At 37.2% G+C, this 24,946-nt stretch overlaps 1 protein-coding gene across 2 annotated transcripts in view; it reads left to right on the top strand.

Annotated features, from left to right (window-relative positions):
• ASAP2 (ArfGAP with SH3 domain, ankyrin repeat and PH domain 2) overlaps positions 1–24,946 on the top strand; it is a 91,809-nt gene that overhangs the window by 11,290 nt on the left and 55,573 nt on the right. For both annotated transcript variants that reach the window (XM_086743992.1, XM_086743991.1), the window contains exons 2-4: positions 11,520–11,592; positions 15,594–15,739; positions 24,813–24,887. In XM_086743992.1, the coding sequence (XP_086600118.1) occupies positions 11,520–11,592; positions 15,594–15,739; positions 24,813–24,887 (294 nt within the window). The remainder of the gene's footprint in view (positions 1–11,519; positions 11,593–15,593; positions 15,740–24,812; positions 24,888–24,946) is intronic.

Below are 24,946 nucleotides of genomic sequence, written 5' to 3'. Positions count from 1 at the left end.
TCTAAGTATTTTCAGCCAGCCTTCTCTGTGCTAGGGATGAAGTGGTAGTGTTTGCCGCTGCCTTCCCTGTCCCTCAAGCCATATGGATGTGGTGATGGTACAAGGACACATGGTGCTGGGTTATGTATGGATTCAGGCATTTTTCTCATAAGTTAGTTGATTCAGTAGCTGTTTCCTATTTCTCCTAAGAACGCAACAAAAGTGCTGAGAGGCCTGGGCCTGCTTCTCTGTTCTAAACTGTTTCAATTTTAAATGCAGAAGTTGTTCAGTGTTTTGTCTTAGGTAGTAGCTGTGTATGAATTTGCTTTCCTACTGCTCAGTGGTGTAGGGAAGTACTGTTTACTCAATTTTATAGATATCGTCTGTGTACATGAACTCCCTAATTATTTTGGCAAAGGTCACTCTAGGGGGAAAGCTTTTATTTTTACATCAAATATGATGTTAATGGGTGTCTTATATCTACTGCTTGGTACACTAAATTGTGTGACTTAAGCGTCACTTACACCTCTAGGAAGCTGTCCTTAGTGACAATTTAAGATCATAATTTTCGTTATGATAACAGTGTGTTCAGATTTCTCTAGTTGAGCACCTAAAATGAATGACAATATGGACAGCTTGGATGCATTCTTTCATTTAAAAACGAATTCCCAAATGGCAATTCATAGAATATTATGTATATGCATTTATACAAAAAGAACTCAAGCTCTTTACCAATAGCTACAGCGTGACAAAGCATCAGCAAAATGAAATGAGTGCAATTTCTTTTTTCCATTTAATCAAGAGGAAGATACTGATGTTATCAAATGTTTGATTGCCATAAGTTAGCTAATCTTATATTTGCATTAGCTGCTGTTAATTATGCTATCATGCAGTTACTTTTTAATGGGGGAAAAAGGTATTAATACTGAGAGACTATGAAGAGATTTTCAAAGGTGATATACTGACTTGTAGAGAGGCTGGAGTCTGGAAGCCACTCTAGAATAGAAAGAATTTTACAGTGTTTCAAGAGAAAATGAGTTTTCTCATCTGACACTGGGCTTTCATGTGAGAAATGGCAAATGAAACTGAAAGATTAACTGTACAAAATGTATTAAATTGTAAAAGGAAACAACTCTCCACTGAAGAAAACTAAGCTGTGGTTGTTAATATGCCACCAGTATTATTGGCAGATGCCTCTCATAAATTTCTACCCTAATAATAGAGAGGTGATGTCTGATGTATTGCTTTATGTCTGCTTATCTTAATTTTGACAGCTGGTTTGGTGGTTCCCTAGGAATACTTGGTACATTTGAGATGATTTTTCTTTGTCTCCTGCCATTCTTTGTTGTGGGACTGTGATGTCCCAAAAGTTCCAGGTGTATCACAAACTAGATAAAGTTTGTGTGCCTTTTATTCCTTTTAAAATGGCCACACACACATATATATATATCTGCCAAATAGATTTGTAATACAGATTTTATTATTTATTTCTGTTAAGTTCTCAGAGGCCTGTTAAGACGGAGGTTTGATTGTGCTGTGTTGCTGTAGACTCTTTTGTTTTCTTGGTTAATCTCTGGTCTCTGGATAATCTCTGGAATTATTGGATAAATAAAGAAGATAAACAAAGAAAAAGTCAAAGGAGTGCTTTGACTGGGGAGGGATAGGTCATTTTATGGCATCCAGCTGATCTGGGCACACACTGCAAAGGTTTTCATTTTTAGGGTAGAGTAAGTGCATCATATATAGGGAAAACTTACTACTTGGTTTTTTTTATTGTTTTATAGAGATTGCAACTGGGATGTCTGACTGCCTGCTTCAAGTAGAGGGTTTGAAAACTACTAAAACCAAATTAGACCAGCGATATGGGAACTTTTGAGTGTCTGGAAAGTGTTTAATTTGTTGATTACTCCATAAATAACTAAAAATTATCTATTAAAAAGCTTGTCATGTGCAAAATAAAATGGCATTATGTTCTGCAAAGATTAATTCTTGTTGGCTCTGATGGTGTATAAAAGGATTTAATACCAGGGAAAAGGGTACTGAATTGAGAACTCTGCAAAAGGAAAACCCGTCAGCCTAGCTCATCGTAAATGCTGTTGAGTAGTATATGGTGAGTATCAGCCTCTCCCAACAGCTGGGCTCCGAACCATGAAGGGCTTTGATGGATGCTGACAGTAGACAGAAATGCATAAACATGAAGCTAGAGAAGAGCCTCTTGCAGGCTGAGTACCGGAGAATTTTGACACGGGTAAAGGGATGGTGAAGTTTACTTGGCTGGTCAAGACACTTGTCACTGGAACTTGATGTTATCTACGTTACTTTGGTTTTCATAATGATATAGCTTGGGATGTTGAAGGGTGTAATACTAAATACGTGGTATCAGGAATTGACTAGTGCACCTGGAAAATTAAACAATAATTAAATAATAAATAAGGTAGTTTTATTTACACACTTTTTGTTTAAAAATGAGCCGCTGTACATCACGTCTGTTATGTTCCTTATGACATCTGTATTTGAAGTCCAGTCATCTTGTCTTTGAAAGCAGATAGATGCAGTGTTGGTGGTGAAATGATGAAAAGAGAAGGAAAGTATATTTATCGGTATAAAAATTAGTTAATGCAGGAACTGGATGTGTTCTGGAGAAACAGGTAGCGTAAGTGGCCTCCATTGTTTTATCTTAGGCGGGATGTTTTATTATACAGAAATGCTTGCTGTCTGCCCCCCACTGAAGTACCTGTTGCGTTTCCAACTTTAGGTAGTGAGGGAAGAACTTGGAAACTGAATGATTAATACACAGATACAGCACCTTTTTTGTTCAGTGTGCAACAGTATCATGTAGTGGCTTGTATCAATGATGCAGCATTTCGTAGGCTCTGAGCCTCTGACTTGGGATTTCTCTTTACCGAGAGAAGTGGTTTGTTAGAGAATTCTGATTTTTAGGCATCACTTCTTTGTTTTAATAAAAAATAATGTCATTTTACAAAGTCATCACGCTCAAGTGTGTTTTTTTTTTATACAACATAACAGCAGCATCAAATTTTCCCATCTTTTACCTTTGCAACAGAATTACCTTCTACTTACGAGTATTAATTTCTCAGAGCAGTGGTATTACTCTTCCCAGCATGCGTACCCATAGCTGTATGCACAATAGTTTTGAGCCAAAATGTTTACTACATTTGTCTGCCAGATAGACCAGCGCTTGTTCAAACAGATTGCCTTGGCATTGGGCCCACGAGAACCACAAACCCAGATGCTGGAGAAGTAATGCTTTTGTGGAAGGGGACTTTGCAGAGACAATCCCGCCATAAACCCCGTCCTTTTTATTGCATGTCTGTCTCTGTACCTTCACAGTCTCTTAAGTAGACAGGTCTCACACCTGAGAATTTATTTATAGAAATTAACTGTCATAGGTACTGTTAATATAATGCTCTGGAACATTTCTTCATATACACACTCCAAATGAAGTATTACCCCAAATTAAAGTTTTTAAAATTATTATTCTTCTAGAATACATTTAAAGGCTAGAATGTTTTGCCCCAGACTATGCCTGTGGGGTTTTTTTCCATCCTTTGTATCGGTCCCTCCCTGAGTGTGCCAGGTGATCAGTGGAAGGAAACTGGAGAAAATTTAGAAAAGAAACTAATACACAGAGGGAAGGAAATGAGTAGGAGACAGTAGGAGAATGGAAGGAGGATTTTGGAGGGGAATAACATAATTTAGGAAGTTTTTTACCACTTTCTGTAACAGAAAATTTATTGAGGCCAGCAGTGCAGACAGTTCATTTCTAATAGAAAAGTAACAAACTGAGATAGAATGTCTGTGGATATCTCTGATCTTTTGAGTGAGAGAGGATTAATTACAGCAAGTATCAGGTTGCCTGTAAAGATAACCCAGGAAAGCCAAACCATTGTGCTTGCTGGGTGTGAGTATTCAAAACTTGCTATTGTTACTTTTTAAACAAGACTAGTCCAGGAAGGTGCAAGAGCTGATTCTTGCTCTGCTGTCTCTACAGTATTTATTCAATCACTCCTCTTTTCCTTATGAACTGAACAAGTTTCTTCCTGTGTCCTTTTGTTTTTGGGGAGGATGTTCCTTGTCCCTTCCAACCCAAACTAATCTGTAATTCTATTTGTCTTCAGCATCTGCAGCAGCCTCTGGCATTGTTACTTATTCTGACATACTGGAATGGGTGATGTACAGGAAGATTTGTGGCTATTGAGTAGCCTGATATTTTTATGCAAATTACTAAAAATGAGTGAGATTAGATTTTGTTTTAAAGATATAATGGTTAAGATCATTGTTTATATTGGCTCTAAAGTCACTATGTTAGTAATTTATTTGTATCTTTGTCAGTTAGATGTGCAATATGAGGAAGAACACAAATTGATTACCTTGTGACTTTTCACAACTTTAGATCCAGTTCTGTGAGTACTTTCAGCAAAAACTCCATCCAAATAACCAAAAATGTGAAATAGTTAATTTTAGCCTTTCAAAACTGAAGCTGTTGTGGGTAAGAAGAAAGGAATGTATTAGAGACTTTCAACTGTTTTAAATAAAAAATAGAACAAAGATGATGGCTTCCTCCTTCCCCTTTCTCCCTCAACTACTTCCCACAGTAGGCTGTCGTGCGGTCGTGAAGGCACTCACACTGAGCTGCAAGAAGTCGAGGTTAGTTTGTTTTTTTCCCTAGTCTGGACTTAGAAAATTTAGGCTTGTTTCTCTTGAGAATAGTCTATTTGGCTGTATAGCGTTTCTGGTTGAGAGTCTCTCAATCTTTTTAAACTAATTGCTGGAAACTGAGAGATTGTCTTGGGAAAGGATGTGCAAGTGCTCTTTTTTTTTTGCTTGCTGCCCTAAACATCTGCTGCTGGCCACTACTGATACAGGATATCAGGTTAAATGGAGTGTTGATCTGACCCTGTATGGCTATTTTCTCTGTTATTCTACAGATGAATAATTATTTTCTGGGCCATAAAGAAATAAGGCACCGGTGAAAGGACACTTGCATAAGTTAAAGACCCAGACTTCTGCTATAAGTTGGGCACAAAGGATGTTTAATGAACATCTAACCACTAGAGCCTGGGGATTCTCCATTTGTGCTGCTGCTGCCCTGTTTTTCACCGTACCCTTTGGTTCTGTAAAAGGTGCCAAAATCATCCTCAGCATGTTCAGTTACTCAGTTTCTACCTTCCTGCTTTTTTTCCTCCTCCAATTAAATATTATGAAAATAGAACAGTTTGTCTTCTCCCCACTCCACTGAAAAGAGCAAATAATACATTCTTTTTTTTTTGTGCCAGCCTGAACTTTATTAAATATATGTATTAATCTGAGCCAGTACCCCTTCCAGAAGAAAGAAGCCTGTTTATTGTGCAGATCTATTTAGACAGTATAGATTTTTGGATTGGTGCTACTTTTGAGGTTCTTTTGTTTTGGGAAGCAGCAATGAAACGTTTGAACATTGTATTCCCCAGTGGGCTTAAATCTTTATAGGCAATGTGAAATGGACTTGAACAACATTATTAGGGTTTTTTTGTTGTTGCTGGGTTTTTTGGTTGGTTGGTTGTTTTTGTTTTTTGGTTTTTTTAAGTGTCAGGGCAGACTGCAGCATACAAAGTAGGAGGTAGAATAACATTTCAGGAAGTTTCAGTAACCTCGGACTGATTTCTTCCTGATAAGATGGGTTTGGTTCTAATTAGTTGGCACATTTTATTGTTCAGAGTAGAAAGCTTTGAAGCAGTTAAAATGGAAACTGGCCTTTGGCAAGTGAAACTGGACCTTGTTCATACATGAGGAAAAAGCTTTGCTACTGATCACTCTCTAGTGCTCACTTTACAAGCTATGTTTTCATCTGTTTATTTTAGTGTGTGTGTCCCCTTTCCTAGTATACTTATCATAGACACATTTGTTGCTCTTTTAAAAATATTTTGTGTAATGATTTGAATTGCTGTTTCTACAGTCTATATAGGCCTCAGAAATGCATTTACTTTGTTATTGTAATTTTGAAATTTTCAGCCTGTGCCACTCCAAATACCTAACACTTGTATTGCTGAATACCTTCTGAAAAATACATTAGCAGTGTGTCCAAAGTACATTCGTGATGGGTGCCAAAATGTTAGCCTTAACTTACTAGGAAAAAATGCACGTGGATTAGAATTTTTTAAAAAATTGCATATTTCAGGTAATTTTAGGGTTGTTTTTTTTTTCTGTGGTGCATATGATCATGTGTGATAACTGCACAGAGAGGTAAAGTAATTGAAGGTACAGCAAGAAAAATGAAAAATTACAGATTTTTCAAGTGTAGCAAAGAAATTTAGACATCTTTTGTAGTCGTTTTCACTGTGTAGCCTTAGGTTGTAAGGTAAAACGGTTCTTAAGATCTCTTAAGAGAGATGTCATACATTTTGAGGAATACTGGTGATATGAGCATCAGGTTTGAGAATAAATTCCCTAACATTCATGTATTTTAATCTAATAGTGCCATTTATTTAAAAACCTTGAAATTCATGTCAAGAGAACAAGATCAATACCAGACTGATCATAGCATGTTTGTTTTAGACTTGTCAAACAAGTGATCTCTATGATCTCTAGATATGCTACAGCAACACCACGGAGATTCTGATGTAAAAAATATTTACCTTAAAAATGGCTTCACAAGATTAACATGAGAAGTCACATAAAAGTAAATTAATAGAAGACATAAATACTGTGTTTGGAAAAATATTGCTCTGACGAGGACATGCTCAAGAAGGTCACTTTTGAGTTTTATGTTTCAGTTCACTTTGCATAGCACCACTTCTACAATAATGTAGCTTCTTTTCTAATGTATTGTATAGAAGTTGGGGTTTTTTTTTCCGCCCTATATTGAAACTATATTTACTGTTTTGAACAAGAAAGAAGTCTGAGAGCTCATCAGTAGAAAATGAGTGGGACTATGAAAATTATTGATATGGCCTCTGACTAAATTGTGCTGAAATAAACAGATGCCAAAATAAAGTCTTGCAATAGAGTTTTTTGGGTCAAAACTGGAAGCATTACATGAGAGGACAAAATGATCCCACCGTATGAATTACATAGTCACTTTACTTCTGATTCAGAGGTTCCCTGGGCATTTTAAGTGGGTAGAGAGAAATGCTAGAGTATGCAACATCAGAAGCCATTTTAAACTTCACTGCTTCTGACACTGTTCCGAAAGTGCACAAAGCAGTTGAATTAGCAGAGGGTAGCACTGTGGCATGTGTGTGTGCATCGGTTTCATGTGTGTATGTTTATGAAAAAAATACTAGATTAGAAATTCAAAGTATAATAAAGCTGCAGCTGTATTTAAATTGATTTCTAAGCGCCAAGATTTTGACAAAGAAAAGGATGAGAAAATATGAAGAACAGTACTAACAACAAAGAGCTGACATTTTCAGGTTTTATGCTGAAATGACTCCATTGAAAGATGAGTTGTGAATGAGCACCAATGTCTTTCAATTAAACAAAGGCAAAGCCCCCCTCCCATTTTTTGGTCTATAAGCAAGACTAAAATACAGTATTAAAGAGGTGAAGTTTTTCAGTATTTTGTCCATTAGTCTGTGTGTATATATAGTCACTCTTAAATGCAGCATTATCAAAAGATTTCACAAAGAAATGGAGGAGTAGAAGAAACCTCCTACGGGAGCAATGCTAGTTTCTTACCACAATAGGACACAACATAATCTATCATAAATTTAATCAAGTCCCTCTTAAAATGGCTGGATATCTGTTATCCTTTATCTCCTGTTTGGAAAGCTTTCCAGATGCAGATTTGTTTTTCCCTGTTCCTATTCACAGTTTGTTCAGGTACAGCCTTTACTCAATTGTTCTTATGCTAACATTGTGTTCTAGCTTAAATATTTATTGGTGTTTATCCCTTTTTCCTGTTTGTTACCACCAGTGGGGAATTTAGGTAGGAGAGAGGAGGCTGCCTACAGCCTGTCTCTCAGGGCAACTGAACAAGCACAGGCAATCAGTGCCATGTTATCCAAATAAAGTTGTATTGATCATTAGTTGCCTAGATAATAGCCCAGACACCCTTGGGTGACTGGGGATCATTTCAGGAAGGCAGCCTACCTCCTACATTTTGTGCTTTTTAATAAAAAAAAAAAATTAAGCATTTTGTGCTTTTTATTTATTTGTATTTGTATAATGGACACATTCTAATTCCTCCTAGTTACCTGCTTGAGATAGCTTATTTTAAGTTTGCTGCAGCTTATTTCTAGTAATCTGATTACAAAACCAGACCAATTCAATAAAACCTTTTTATTCCTTTCCATTCGTCACATACCGGGGGATGAAAGCAACACCTACATTGCCTCCCATTTTGTGTGTGTGATTTTTCTGTGTTTATCAGAGGCAAAAATCCAGTGGTTCAGAGAGACATGTGAGCTGTCAAGACCAACATTTTGGACTTGCACCTTTTTTGCATTACAAAGAGTTTGTAGTATTCAGTGACTTTGTTTGTTTGTTTCCTTGTCTGTGGTGGAAGGAGATCTTCTGTATCTTCACGGTTTTGTTTTTCATGGCTATATCACTTTGGCAGGCTGTGGTGGTTCTGCGATGTGGTAAGCCAAAGCCCTTTATTTTCCTTATTTTTTTTTTCTGACTGATCTCCCAGTTCATGTATGTACTTTTGCCTTGGATACCCAACTTTGCAGTCTTCACTGAATTTATTTCCACTCTCATTAATCACATAAATTAATTGAATCAACACTAAAACACTTGTATTTTTAGAGAATGAAACATAGTTTATTTTTGTGACAGTTTGTTCTTTTTGCTAATTACGATATTCTTTTAGATTTTGTATGCAAATACAATTGCATGGAGTACTGACTGTCACAAATTCCTTCAGTTCCTCACTTTTTTTTTTTTTTGACTAGGAGAGTGGAGAAATAAAGAAATAACAAGTCCATGTTACATTGATAGAAAAATGTCCGTGCTCCTTGCAGGGGGTTGGACTAAGATGATCTTTAATGGTCCCTTCCAACACGAACTATTCTATGACACTTTGCTACTGGGATAATTTTTCAATGTTTTTTATGACTTTGGAGTGGATAATCTACCTGGACAGAAGCTGAGACAAGTCCTCACGTGGCAAAGTCAGCGTTGAGTCAGTGTTAATCAAGGTGGTGTTTAGCCTGCTTCAGTCATAGGGGTTCCCTGGATGTTTCAGCATCGTTCTACAGGCTCAGTGTTTGCTGTCACTGTAAAAATGTGGAGCAGTTTCCAGACAAAATGAACTTACAAAGCCTGTTCTGTTGTGGTGAATGAGTATGTAAAGTAATGTTGAGACTAATGTAATGCTAAAGGTTAAAAAAAATGTAGCTGGTAAAGATAACAGCGTAGTAAAACTGCTCGCCACACTGATGCAGCTACTGAATTCCTGTTCTGGAAGGTCCCTGGAGGATTCTTCAGCAGGAGCACCTGGGTATGTTTGGCCTCCTACTCATTCCTGTTTTTCCCATTGTCTCTTCCGTTGGGTTGTGTTGTACCAAGGGGCTGCCTGATAGCCACAGTTGGAAGGTTGACCCAGCTGAAAAATATCTATTTTTATCTTTTTTTTTTTCTCCCCTTGCATCATTTAAAACATGGATCGCGTCTCTGCTTCAGTTTACAACACATCCCCACAAGCACTTGCCACTGGCACAGCAGAAGGGGCAGGCAGAGGAAGAAGGGAGGACCCAAGGAAGCCTGACCTAGCAGTCCTATACATTTTCACCACATTACGGCTTTAGGTTTTGCTTGTTCTGTTGCCATCAGTACTGTCTGTATGGTTTTGGTTTTTTTTCCTGTCATCCTTGTTTTGATCCTTTATCAACTGCACACACAAATCTGAGACTTAGCTGGGAACTGAATCTAGAACTTTTAAGCCTCTGGCCGTCAGCCTTCTCTTTGGACGGTTATTTGTAATGCTTGTAGTTGGAGACATTCCTTTTGCCTTGTGTTCAAGAGGGTAATTGCCCTTTGATGCAGTCGTCGATGAAATTATCATTCCTCTGTTGTCAGCTGATCGGATGGTGCTGTTCTGAGGTTATTTTTAGAAATCAGTGAATACACAATGAGGGAGTTTACTTCATGCACTCCCATCCAGACAGGTGACTAATCTCACCTTTGAGATTGCGCTGTGTGCAGGTTTGTTGTAGTGGATGCAATTCCAATTGCACAATTGCAATTGTGACTTTTATGGGCTTTCTTAGTTTTTTTTTTTTTTCCCCCTTCCTCTGTACTTCAGAATTCCAGGTAAAAAGGCCTGCACTTCTGCTAATACATTTCAGACGTGAACTGTAAGGATGCTGAGGATAAAACTTCCAATGGATATAGCAGTACCCTGACACTATAATGTTAACTTTAAGGCAACATCTAAATCTGTTGGTTTCCATGGAATGCTGCAAAGATTTTTCCCAGCTATTTGTGGTCTGGATGGATTCAGTTTAAGAATACTCCCATAAATGTGAGGGATAATATTTCTGTATGCATTCAGTATGTTAAAATAATTGGATAGGGTCCTAGAGACTGGCTTTTTCTTCATAATTTCTCTTACACAGATTATTAACAATAAAACGATGGTAGGTTAGATGTGTAGCTGCTGCAATTCACTGAAATCTTTTGAATGAAAACTGGAATGAATTTGCTGCTTTTTATTTGCTTTTTTAGCATGTATCATGCTAAAGAGCTCTTGGCATAATGTAATTTGTAGTGTTCGATATTGTTCTTCAGTGAGATTTAAGGACATCACCGCCTCTAGAACTCATACTTAAATTTTCTTGCAGTTTCACAAAGGTTTTTTTCTTTTTTTTTTTTTTTTTTTTTTTTACATTATTTGTATAGCCATAATTCTGCTTCTCTATTCTGAAACAATTGTACATTTTTGTATCTGGCCATATTTCATTTCAGTAAGCAAAATAGTTGCCTGCTTCCATTTCTTTCTTTGAAACAAATTGGTGATAAGTGCTTGACTATTCTGGGCAGGATTTAAACTTGAATTTTATGTTGTATTGGTGCAAGCTTTGCCTAGTAATAAAATGTGTGAAAGATATTTGAGAGAGACGCAATTTATTTTGTTCAGCATAGCAGTGAGACAGTTCATATGGTTGGGAGTGCAATTAACTAGCTAAATTATCCAGGAAAACTGAAATTACATTCTATTTTTAATATTCTGCCTGGGGAAGTGATATCGCTTGTTTCTTCAGCAGTGTCAGAACATATGATGGGTTGAAACAGTTTTAAGCTTCTTTAATAATTTAACACAGGAAGAAGATACTGTGTAAATAGTTTCCTTTTAGATGGTGCTGCATATACCTGATGCTGGTTACCAGCGAAACAGGGAAGACGGTTTTTTTTTGTGGACAAGAGGACAGAATAGGTTGGATGGATGGGAATGGGAGCAACTGGCAAGTAATTTATTAATTACAGAAATAAAGTTAACTAACAGAATAGTGTTATAATTACAGAAGGTTTCCAGGTCACAAGTTTACCAAAGGACAATCCAGTATTCCACATTTAATTTTTCTCTTTTGTTTTAGGCTCTGGATGTTGACCGAACTGTTCTCTATAAAATGAAGAAATCTGTCAAAGCTATAAACCTATCTGGTCTGGGTAAGTACATAATAATTCTTGATCATTTATATTGATGAAATTGGAGGATTTAAACAGTCAGTCATCTTGTTGAATCAGAAAGAGTTATATGGGTAGCCGCTGAGAAGAGAAAAATGTACATTTTAAATACCAGTCTTCAACTAGCTGTTCAGTCATGAGCTCAGTAAGGATGAAATTTTGTGAGGTAGCTGAACTTGGCTAGCTGGCATAGTGCTACCAAGCAGGGAAGCTGTGCTCTCCTCTTTCCATTAGGTTTGGGCTGCCTGCTCCTCCTGCCACTTCTGGTGCTTGGCAGATCCCTAGATGAGATTTTCAGCTCACATAAGGCCACATATGAGGTGAAATCAACTTAACTGGCATTAGATGAGCACCTGAAATGGTAAGACGTGTATCACTGAAAGCTGAGGGCATGGGAGGGGTGAAATTGCTCTCTTTGGCAGCAATAGGAAGCTTCGTTGACTTTGCTTTGTGAAACCTCACCCTTCTTGGTGTCTTCCAGTTACGTGTGTTGATAACTTCACAATGAGAGATCTGATGAGCTGCAATTTTTTTATTGCCATGATGCACAAAGCCAGATATTTCTCTTACAACGCTGATAAAAATACAAAGAACTATTGCTGTGTGCATTTTTATATGGGTGCCAATCTCATGGAGTTTTGTGTGTTTATCTTCTTTGAAAAAATAACTGAAGCTTTTGTTTTTGTGGATCAGCAGCATTTTGTGAATAAGAAACAGCATTTGTTTTTGTGGCTAAGAAGCAGCATTCTGTTGGCTTTTGTTCTCACTTTGCAGTTCATAGCAATTAGAGCTAACAAAACCTATATTATATGCAAAATAGACCTGACGACCTTGGAGAGCCGCCACTGTATGGCAGAACTTGTGGCCGTGGTGGTGCGCAGATATAAGGTTATAACAAGAACTGCTGTTGTGGTATAATTCTTATCAGCTGATTGAATGGATGTTCCTTCTTGCCTAATGTAATGAAGCTGTTATCTTTGGATCATGGAGGGTCCAGTTTAAGATTCATCTGGAGCTGTGTCATCTGTTCCATATTTATTTGGCACTCTTTCTTCTGTTTTTTTGGTGGGGTTGGTTTTTTTTGTTTGTTTGTTTAACTTCTGAGTGCTTGGCTATGCCTCGTAATCAGTGTACTTTGTAAGGCATTGTAGCAAATTGCTACAGTTTTTGCCTAAAGTCAGTACCTTGCCTAATTTTTAAATTCATGTTGCCCAATCTTGACAATAAAGGTTTGGAGGCATTTATCTTCCACCAGCAGAAATATTGCTAACCCAGCCACTGGCCAGCCCTTGGGGTTTCTTTTGACAAAACAAAAACTGTGGCCCTGCACTCAAAAGAACACAGTTATTGGATTTTTAATATAGTTCCCTGAGTATTAAGTATACATGTTTTGGCTTTCTTTTTTAATGTGTGACTTTAGAAACTGTTATGGAGAATTAGATAGTGACTCCCGTTTGTACATAATTCAGTTTCTTATTTTAAAAAAAGTCTCTAAACCCTCAAACAAATCTGGCTCAGATATCTTTTTTTTTTTTGTAGATTCCAAACCTTTTGTTTGTAGAGAAACCGTTAAAATCAATCAGGGAGAAACCATAGGGCAGGGAGAGTATTTTGGAAGGTTCCATGGAAAAATACTGTTTGCTTCAGAAGCGCTTGTGGAGTACCAGCTCAGCTAATAGTATTGCTGCAGTAGCTACCATCAGCATTCTGGGGAATGTCTCAGAACTGTTGTGGAGCTGCTGGTTTGTTGGCTTTGTTTAATCTGATGCATAGATCCAGAAGAACACTCCCTAGGATGCTGGGGAATAGAAAACTCTTGGGGATGCTGTATGGAATAGAAAGCTCTTGTTTCCTACGGTAAAAAGTCATCATGGTTCGGCTGCTGATGGCACATCTAACTACAGCAATTAATGGTAGCAGCCTTTTCACCTTGTTTTCATGCAGTGCCAGGCTTCTCTTTTTGCTGTATGAATTGTGCCCTGACCTGTGCCCTCACCTGGGTTAAAATATGCTAAGCTGCGTGCAGGAAGCAGTAAGAATGCAGAAAGCAATAGGGAAATAATTCACCTTCCGTGTGAACTAGAGGAGCTGCCACCTGCCACATCCTGTTTTGTGCTGTCTGCGCCAGTTCTTTCAAACCCTGTTCAGGTGTGTGTACGTCACACAATAGCATTAGTTGAACATCGTTACTTCATCCTACAGCTCAAGTAGCAAAAAGGCTGGTAAGTGCTCAGCCCCTACTGTTGATGCTGAGGAAAAGTACAGTTTAGTGCTAGGACTTAATTTGCATACAGCCATTTGATTTGAAAACTATCTCTTACAGGCTGCAAATTCAAGCACTCAAGGTAGAAACTTGTAAGATTAATGCTGGTTTTGTAACTTCAGTCCTGCATGTACATTGCGACAGTCTTTAATTACACAATATTATACCACTGCTGCACAGGGTTTTAGTTTCACATACTGGAAATTAAATTAAATTTGTAGCTACTTGAGAAATAAAGTTCTTGAACAGCTGTCCAAACAGGAATGTGAACAGACAGGTTTGTCCTTTGTTTTTAAGTTGGAGCATGCTAGGTTTTTTGAACAGGTTGTGTAACTAATTCATAGAAATTTGGAGAAAGGACATTGCATCAAGAATCCTTTCAATATTAAATGTGTTGATGTATACAAATGGGCTTGAAATGAAAATGGATCATTGCTTGTTTGAACAGATTAATCCTCTCTAAATAATCTTCAGTGATTATGCTGGTCTCACCTAATGACCAAGAAAGGGTCTTTGTTCTCGTTAATGCATAATTTGTTTTCTAGGGTGTAGGGTTTGTTTTTTTTTTTTTTTCTGACTTCTTTTGAAGCATTAGAAATTGGCCACAGCTAGAAAAAGAAATAGACAACATTAACTTTCTCCGGTGCCAACTTGGTGTGATTTGTCCATGTGCTCAAGCTTGACATGGTCGCTAAGCTTGGGTTCAGAAAGACTTTTTTGTTTTATTCCACAGATCAAATTGACAGGGACTTCTTACGCCTGTCTACACAAGCAAGTAATCTGGTGTCCTAGGAGTGAATCAGTAGGTCAAAGTAGTTAAGACTGAGGCTCCTCAGATTTCCTATATGTTTAAATCAGGAGAACTTGCTTTAGGCTTAGATTTCATCTCATTTCCTAGGGTGAATAAACCCCCCAACATGTTCAGCCCAAAGCTTTCTGAAGGGCAGAAGCAGCAGGTGTGTGCTGGGTGACTTGCGTTGGTGCAGTCCACACAGTGATTCAGAACCTGCTGTCCCTGTTAAGCACTGGACCACTTCTGGGGCTGAGCTTCTGGTTTCCTTGTCTCAGAAAGGAATCTAGTGGTCCTGGACCAAAACTGCTTTGAAAACTGAACTGGCCTGTGGTAAATGCAGACTGCTGGGGTTTGCTTCAGACCCCCACTGCTGCTCTGAATTGGAGAGCAGACATGGACATAGGTTTGTCCTTATCTGTCATGTAGTTTGTAGTCTCATTTCCAGAGATGACCTGAGAGTCTTATTTGATATGTTGCCTTCTGTTGTAGAGATCCAGGATTCCACCAATACACTTGATCTTCTCTGCTTCTTTGTTCACCGCACAATTAAACATAACAACACACGGTTAAAATTAAAGAGCATTAATAAAAGACTCCAAAAGTTCATTATAGGAATTGGAAATTGTTATGCCGTCTCCAGTATGGTGCAGAAATATTGTGAGTCTTTCTAGAGTGGATACCTGTCAGATGATTGTCTTGATGACACGTTGTCCTTTGTACAGCATGTGGATAGATACACATAAACCAGAATTAAGTGAGATACGTCATACTTCTGGCATATCAGTGTTAAAATATGAATAATAAATGTTTATTGTATCAAGTAAACAATTTTAGCAAGAAATCTTCTGAAAAGTTTTTTCTTTTAAACTGTAATTTCAATAACCTTTTATCTGCTGATGATGTTTTCATGTTTTGCTCTTTTTGAAGCTCATGTGGAAAATGAAGAACAGTATACACAAGCACTGGAGAAATTTGGAGGCAACTGTGTTTGCAGGGATGACCCCGATTTGGGAACAGCGTTTTTAAAATTTTCTGTGTTTACAAAGGAATTAACTGCACTCTTCAAAAATTTGGTAAGAATTACTTAAGAAAACATGTTGAAATTTTAAAGCCATTACAAAGATTGTATTTCTGAATTGTAACAGCTCTTCATGTTGAAGATAATTTGTGTTTTAGCAACCACTGTTCATTAAAAAAAAAAAAAATTCTCAGCTTACGAAGTTGTCTCATGCCCTAGCCTTTTCCCTTGCAAAACTCAAAACACCCAAAACAAAAAAAAAAACCAAAACCCCAAAAAACCAAGCCACCATAAAAACCAAACAAACCCAACAAAAACCCCTCTTCCAACAATTCTCATGTCTAAAAGCTTCCCACAATAAAGTAGTTATAACATCTATTATAAAACACACATATCAATTTGCTTTAAAATTGTGAAACTAGCAAAAGCCAACTTGGTTTACTCTGTGTTCATGTTGCTTTTGCTTTACTTTTTCACACTTTCTGTTTGTATTTATAAAGGAAGATTTTAATATCCCTGGAAGAGAAGAGTCTCTTGCTTCTCGGGAAAGAGAGTCAGGAAAACAAAATCAAACATAATGCTATAATGACAATGTGTCCACTGGGGACCAGTCCTGCAATTTAAGCCAGTAAGGCTTAAAAGCACTCTTCAGCGAGCCAAATGGGATGGAGCCAAATGGAAGAACAGGATTTTTAATTATGAATGGAGAATTTTCAAGCCTCAATTTCACATTGATCAGAGGGCATAAAAAGACCAGATTCTGACTACATCCTACTAGCCAGAGCTTTCCCATTCTGAGTAGGTCCCAAATTTAGTTTAAAGCACAGAACTTTTAAACCAGAGGCTAGGAAGGGAAGATGACCTGGATTCCTACAAGCATTTAAAAGTCTGTGCCTGCTGAAATCAATGGGATGGAGATACATCAAATGCTTTTGTGAGTCTAGACCAAATGTCTGTAGTTTGCAGCCAGCTGGTCATAATCACTTCTTTGGGGAATATTTCCAGCTGATGGGATTTAGGGCAGCCCCATTCACTCCCTCATGCTGTCCTCTCTTTTTACCCAGTCATGATATTGACAAGACAGAATCTAGCCCCAAATGTATTTATTGGCACTGAAATGTATTTCATATTGGTCATATTGATTTGAATATCTCTGGATGTACAAATATTATCTGAAATTACATATCAGAAGAGGCATCCTTATTGAGTATGACTCAGTTATCCTGAGTCTCTCATACAGAGGTAGACTGCTCATATGGAAGGGGAAACAGAATGGGTCTTCTAATTGAGACCTTCTGTTGACTAAAAAAACCCCTCTGTGTCCTATATTAATTGCAATATGGTGACTTCATTAGACAAATGGATCTGGGAAATGTGATGTTTAGGTGGTTTTAAAAAGCAATCTACTAAACTCCCTCCTCAGAAAAACCTTTTAATGTATTATATTTCAAGAAGACTTTTAAAAGCTAAAAAATGTTGCCATTTTACAGAAAATCCTAACTATTTGTTCTCTTAAAAACCAGTAATTACTATCTGTGCAAAATGTTTCTGACAAGAATAACTTTTCTTCCACAAACTGGAAAGGAAAATAAAAATAAAATAAATCTCTTGTGCTGTGTACTGCTTTTTCACTAGCAACTATGTATTTTTGCTAGCAAAGGAAAACTGAAAAAATAGCAGAACCTTATGGTCCTTGAATTTAGTGTCTCTCCAGTTTCTTCCAGAAAGAAATATATATGGAAAAAAAAGATGTAAACATCATTATTGCTTGAAAATACTATATTTATAAACAAGAATTCTAGAATTCTAAAATAATTATAAAACAAAATTATAGTTTTGTGTAACTTTGCCTATTAGAAGTTAATACCACTGGAATAAATTGTTGGTAACTGGTCACTTTGGAAATCTGTTCTTAAGTCCACTGATGGAAGTCTAATTTTCTAAGAGATTACAAGTGTATTGACTAGCGTAAAAGTCCAGTACAGTAGTTGGAAATTATTTGGGGTGCTGCTTTTTTATAGTCATAGCCACAAGCCCCTTGCATTCTCACAGTGTGGTGAAGTATCCAACTCTGAACACTTTAAGCGTGTTGGCAGTAAAAACATCCCTCTCCTCTGGTGTTTCCTTGTAGCACCCAACATAATTTGACTGTAAATAGTTTTATCAGAAATGTAGCCAGAGCCATACAGCCTGCTGCTGTTGAAAAAAAAAAAAAAACATTTCTAAAGGTACTCTTTTTAAAGAGACCTATCCCTGGAATTTCATAGGGTGCTGAATTTTTTTACAGAATATTTTACTGTGGGGAATGTGCAGGGAAGTGAGAGGACATGTTGAGACTGGAACAGATGCCAGAGCTATTAACACTGGCAAAGCTGTAGGGCTACTGTCAAGTTTTGCTTTGTCATATATTTTGCTTTTGTTTCTAGAAGCTGATGTGTTCTGTCAGCTCTTGGCCTGGGTGGCATTTAGAACTGTGCCTCTAAAGTGCTTCTGCAAAAAGATTTTCCTTAAACTTGTGTGTAGTAAGGTAAAGGAAAGCCATTTTAAAGTTGTTCTACTTTTAACAGGAGTTTTAGATTCCTGTTTTCTCTAATATTTTTGAAGTTGTTGGTTTTTTTTTTAAGGTTTCACAAAAAAATTGATGTTTTTGTGTCCTTATCAAGGCATAAATGTTTTAATATGTTTCATTAACAGCTAAAGTTTCTTTTTCTTGGAATTGAATTATTCAACTAAACTCTTCAAGTTAAAGTTCAGGTCTTGGGTTTTATATGTGTTTTGCTATGCTTCTTTTATGGATGGACTTTTAAATAGTGCATAAAAACTTTTTTAAGAACTTTGGTTCTTCACTTTCAAAGTGATTTATAAAACACATCTTTAAGAGAAAAAATAAATCGACGTTAACTGTATGTTAGGTCCGTGTAACTACTCACTTTTACCCTTTCTAGCACATTGTTTGAATTGTTTGGATCAGTTCATGATATACTGTGGGTTGTTGGGTTGGTTGTTTTTGGTTTTTTGTTTTTTTTTTTTTTTCCCCCCTGCTTGCCATAGTTCTAATATAAAGCTGTAAATTTTTCTTCAACTTCTTCTGCATTAGAAATGTTTTTAAGAAGATTGAGCAATCAATATGTCTTTATTGGTAGTGAACTATTAGAAGATACTAGAGGCATTTTCAGAGGTAACACAATGCCTTTTGTGGCCTGTACAATATTGCTTCTTGATGGTAACCTTGGTGCTAATTCCTGACGGAATGACAGCACCCACAGTTCCCGGGTAGGTTAAGGCTGTATGGTGCTGGCTTATAGAGTTAATTTCTCTGTCTTCCCAATAAATTTAGTGCCAAGTGATAAAGGTGTGAGTCTTAATATGAAAAATGTCAGGACAAGGAAAGGCTCATTGCAACGTGTTTGCACTTGAAATGTTTTTTCTTTAAATCCTATTCTTAGTTTGCTACACCAAGAAATAAAATCTGTAGTTACGTGTCAGCTTTGTCAGCACTCCTTGAAAAGGGATTTGATCTGTGAAGATGAAGTAGCTATTTAACAAATTCCATTTTCTGTGTTTGTTGTCCTTCTACATACTCTTGTCCTTTCTTTTTAATTTAGTTCATTTTAAAACTAATGAAATATGCTGGATTGAAAGGACTGGAATCTTCTCTGTGGAAGGTAGCTGGGAGGAAGAGTTTCCATGTGAGAAATTTTTCTATTAATAATCCTTGGGTTTTTATCCAGGAGAAATGAAAGAAGAGTGATAATATTTTTCTGACCATATGCTCCTGTTTTACTTTATTTTTTAAAATGTAAGAAGAAAGGAGATTTTCTTAAATGTAAAAGGTAATAAATAACAAAGCTGAAGGAAATCTCTTTTCTGTGTTATATAATGAACTTAAGAAATTTATGCCTGGAATTTTCTTTCCAGGGTAATAGTTCAGACTGAGGTTTAAAAAAAAAAGTTTGGTGCGTGAACCTTCACAAGCGTGTTTTCTTTAGAAGGACTCATCTTAGTTAGGTGCATTAAAAAAGCTACAGATATACATATTTGAGGTTGGAGTATTATATGTGATGCCTAATGATTTGAGTTGTGGTGTTTTTGTTTTTCACTGGTACACTTGAGGAAAAATTGGCTTAATGGTGAGAAGAAAAAAAAAAGAGTTCTGTTTGATTTAGATTTGTAAAGATATAAACCAAGATGTAATAATTCCTCCTTAGTGGCATGGGTTCAGCTCCATCTGGATTCTTGTCTTTATTTCTTTGCCAAAAAGATATTGATCCAACTGGAAGAAATTCAGAGGACAGTAAAAGAAAATGATCAGGGCTTGAATAGGTTGATTTGTAAAGAAAGCTTAGAAGAATTGGAAATTCATGGTTTGCCTCACAGATAAATGTCGTTGGGGAAGAAGAAAATAATAAATTGCATATAAATGAGATCTCACTGTGAAAATATTAGATGAAGTGTCTCAGAGAAAGCGATAGAAGCTTACCACTTAGGCATTTTAACCTGGGTTAGAAAATGTGCAATTGGGAATTCTCTGTCACTGGCAAGAAAGACGGGCTGGAATAACCTCAAGTTTCTTTCTTCTTTTGCTTTTAAAATTCTTCACTTTATACTTGTAAGAATACATTTTAAAATGTATTTCCTGTCATTTTGCACTTGCACTTCCTAATAGAGAAGTTCCCAGCCTGTAGTTTGTGTGTTGGTGGTGGTGCAGGGGCTGTTTCCAAGTAGCACAAGGTGGCAACAGTCAATACCTTGGGCGAAGGCATAGGCAGCTGAGCAAGCAGCTCCATGTGGGCACTGAGTGGTCTTTAGCTCCTGCTTTGCTGGCCTGACTTTTCTTGTGGCACATGTGGGTGCTGGATGATGTCCCATCTCAGCCTCCAGCCTGTTGGAACACAGTTTGTGCTGCAGGACACACCACCGTGCTGCAGGTGGGGCAGGGGGTGAGGGCAACGCAAAGGCAATGTTGTGTTCTTGTGTGCGAGAGGGACGTGTGGTTCAAAGATGAAAGTTTGTGTTACAAGTCTTTATGTTACATGATTCTCTGGAGACTTTGGATGCTGAAAGCTCAAAGTTCAGACAGACAAATCTCATCTATAGTGGATGTTCTGATTTCCACTTGCTCCCTGCTGTGTTGATTGGCCTTGTCCTATCAAAGCTGACATCACTGGGAAAACTCTTGGAAAATATTAAATGCAATAGTACTTGCCATAAAAAAAAAAAAAAAAAGAAAAAAAAACTTAAAGCAATTATTTCTCAGCAGGCAGTACTACCATCACTTGTGCACACCGAAGTTCATTGGTGGTTGAGAAGCCCACCGCCAAGTACATGGACTGCGTCTGGGATTTAGTAGTGGGAATAGGAATTGTATCGTACACTGCTCAACTCCCTGAATTTTAGTTGAAATTGAAAATGTTTTAAGGTCCACTCTGTTTATCTGCGTGTTAAGAAAAGTATTTAACTTCTGAAGGAGTGAAAAGACTTTTTTTTTTTGGCTTGGATTTAGAAAACAAAACCTACTGAAGTACTGGAGGCACCAGTATCCAAAGCTGTTCTGGAGAAGACTCATTAAAATAATCAGGAGGGCTGGCAAACAAAGGACTTCAGTGTTTAGCCATAGGCTTGAAAATCTCCTTTCTCCTTTGCAAATGTTGGCTTGCCGGTTGCCTCTGCCATCACTTCTGGCAGCTACATATTTGTTTATTTTTACGTTCTCCCTCCTGCTATTTCTTCTTCTCCTCCTCTGAGCCTTCTTCAGCTTAGGAAGTTTTAATTTATTACCCTGTCTCTGTCATCTTACCTTGTTGGAAGCTGTCAGCGGAAAACTGCGAGTCTGCCAAAGCAGCAGTGTTGGAAGTGGAAACCAGGTCAACTTTTTTTTTTTTCTTTTTTTTCTTTCTTGTTTTTAAAACACATGGAACTTGCTAGCATTCCTCTGGATGACTTGAGTTTCTGTGAAGCTTTCCTGCACCTTTGTGCACATTTCTTTTTAAAGAATCCTTTAAAACATAAAATAGTCAAAATGTAGAGGCAGTTGTATGCATTTTAGCTCCCTGTAGGAGCTGCAGCATATTAATGCCTCTTTGCACGCCAAAAATGGGTCTTTATTTTTGGTAGTTCAGCTGAAGCTTCTCAAGAAAGAGGGGAAAAACATGTAAGAACTTTCTGCTGTATATTGCTTGCTGATTTATAAATATGAGCAAGTATGATTCATCTAACTAGGTTAATAATGACAAGTTCATGCATTATGTATGTTTACATTTGTTGCAAATAAAATAGAAGCATAGGGAATACAATAGATTGATAGTAATATACAGGGGGTAGCACAGACAAAGAATTAATTCAAACAGGCAAACATTCTCTAAACTTTTAAAAAGAATGTGTGGTTTGTTTTTTTTTTTTTTTTTCTCCTGTTCTTTTTGTAAAGTTGCTTTGGACTTCAGGCCCCATGACTTGAACTTCTAGGGAACATCCAGAACTGTTTTGAAGGCTTGATTGATGATTATCTGAATTTGTCTGGGATAATACTTGAGGGTCTGACATTTTTTCTTTTCTGTCTTGAGGAAAAAAACAGTTGTCTTGAGTCTGCTGTTGAGAAATGCTTTATTCTTGCTTTGTGCCTATTTGGATTTGAAGAATACTTAAATGGAGGCTATGAAAGTATTGACCTTTAGGTTAGACATTTGACTGCGTCATACTAATCAAACAGAATAACAAGGTAGAAAACTGGTAGGCTGGTATCTTAGATAAGACCTCTTCTGCTTCTCTACCTGGATAGCCACTCTGGATGTCTGTGTCCATGGGTGTACGTGTTCCATCTGTCGTCTTCTAGAACTTTTTATTTTTTTAGCTAAGTTTTGTGTGATTTAAGCCTTTTCACTCTTATCCTCTATCTACAACATATAATTGTATTAACTTTGAGCGTGGTTATGTTGATATGCAGATGTTGTAGTATCGCTGAGAACTTACGAGGTGGATGATTTCCAGCACTGCCAGCTAAGTATTTGTAGATGTTGCTCACTCGATTGTTATAGGAATTATTTTAAAAATAAAAACCAAAACACAGAGAGTTGAAATTTAACTTCTTGATTCTAAAGGGCTGTGGTTGAGTCCTGCAGCTTTCTGGGGAGGAGGAAGAGTAGGGTGGAGGAGGGGAAATGTGATTTGTGGTAAAAGTTTAAAAGACCAGATTTCCTATATTTCTTCAGCCTTCCCATACAGAGGCAATATGTTTGACCTTTTAAATTGATGTATGTTCACTTTCTCTTTGATTGCTGGCTGAAATTTCAAGCAAGTACAGTAACGTAGTATCTTGGAGGAGGAAAGGTGTGGGTTTGGGGGCCTTGTTTGTTTTAAGAGCAGCTGTTGAGTACCACAGGGGATGGGACCCCTGGGTTTGTTCTAGTGAGGCCACCAAGTAACTGTGGGGTGATAATGTTTTGTATTTTTCCATTCTGGGGCAGCTGAAGCATCAAAATGGGAATTTTTTTTTTCAAAGTTCCTATTGGTGTCCTTTCTTCTCCGCCTATATTACACTAAAAGGGACTTTGATGTTCCTGACATTGTTCCTGAAGAAGCAGAAGCGTTTGTTGCTACATGATGCAAAGTTCTTTCCATACATTGAATGTTTGAAATCCATCTTCATATAGGCATTTCAGTGCTTATTGGAAAAATAACATTTTAAAAGATTGGCTAACAATAACATCAAAAAAAGAAATCATCACAGAAACTTACAAAAATTAAATTAGACGAGGTGATAAACAGGTTTTACTTATAACAAACTGATAACAAATTCAAACTTAGTTCTACTTTTAACCAACATTGCTTTAACACTCCAGTACTACAGATTGGAAATGTCACTCAGGAATTAATACTGCATTCAGGAATTCTGATGATCCAAAATGTGCAATGACTCACCTAACAAAGGGAGGGCTCTCAACCTCGAGGAGTTTCCTTAGACAACATCCCAACCTAAGGGGAGAGTTCCCAACCGCCGACCTGCTGCTCCAAGGAGGATGGGCTCAAGCCCACCCTCTGGCTGGGGCTCCATTTATACCGCAGTCAAATCTGATCTGTGGTCATACATGGTCACCTCAGTTCTTACTGGCTGAAGACTGCACTTTACAACAGTTACTTGGTGGCCTCACTCATGGTTCTAGAAGCTTACTAGCTTAGGATGGGTGAACTTGCCATGCACTCATCCACAGGCAACCTTCACCAAACTACTGCAAAAAAAATACTCTGGTTTTTACACTTCACTGTGATCCATTTCAATTGTTACAGTTTCAACTCTGTGCCTAGACATCATGGCGCGTACCTTGAATATTTTCCCTGAATCATAAAGAATTGGACATGAAGTCTTTCTTTTTCTGGTGTGTGCTACTTACTGTCTTATTCCTACTGTCTTTCTTCAGTCTTTTTCCTTATCAAAATATTGTCATACAGATACCTATTTAAAACCAGTGTTATTTTACTCTTGTCTTCATTTGAAATAGTATTTTTTCCTGCATTACTTGTTTACTCTTAAATGCTCAAGACCTCATAAAATCCGTATTTCAGAGTTTGTATGAGATTAAAAAGTAATACACCTGCCTTATTTAAAATACATGGAAAATATTTTAATAGTGGCTTTTTTACAGGTCAGCATTCTTTGTCTTTGTAACTTCTGTCAGAGTAAGATGCCATGTATTGTGAGAATAGCAGATGCATTTTATGGAATAGGTCTGAAGAGACTGGAAAATAAACAAGACTAATTTAAGATATACTGATGAATTTACAATATGTAAGTGTTGAAAAGTTGTGTGATTGTTTTAATATAATTTAAACAGTGAAATCAGGCAGTTTGAAAATTAGTGGTCTTACTTTGCAATCACTCTTGGATATTTATTGTCAGCAGTAATTCTGCAGGTTTCCTGCCTGCTTGAGTAGTAGTGTTTCAAGAGTACATTTAATTAACTCATGTTACCTCCGTCTTTGATTACTGGCTCTACTGATAAACATCTTCATAAAGCAGAGTTAGGAAAATAATATGTAAGATTTTCTTGTGAAACTTCCTGAAATGTGTGAATTGAGACAGTGTTTGTTCTGCATTCAAATATATTCAATGTTTTGATGTAATTTTCTTGTTACAGATTCAGAATATGAACAACATAATCACTTTTCCATTGGACAGTTTGCTGAAGGGAGATCTGAAGGGAGTAAAAGGGGTATGTTTATCTTCTTATTTATACATAAAATTATTGTTGGTACAATAAATACATTTAGC

This window comes from Chlamydotis macqueenii, chromosome 3 (genome assembly GCF_036417535.1).
Source record: "Chlamydotis macqueenii isolate bChlMac1 chromosome 3, bChlMac1.mat, whole genome shotgun sequence".
Taxonomy (NCBI): domain Eukaryota; kingdom Metazoa; phylum Chordata; class Aves; order Otidiformes; family Otididae; genus Chlamydotis; species Chlamydotis macqueenii.
The sequence above is the reverse complement of the archived record's forward strand: the minus strand, read 5'-3'. Positions and strand labels throughout refer to the sequence as shown.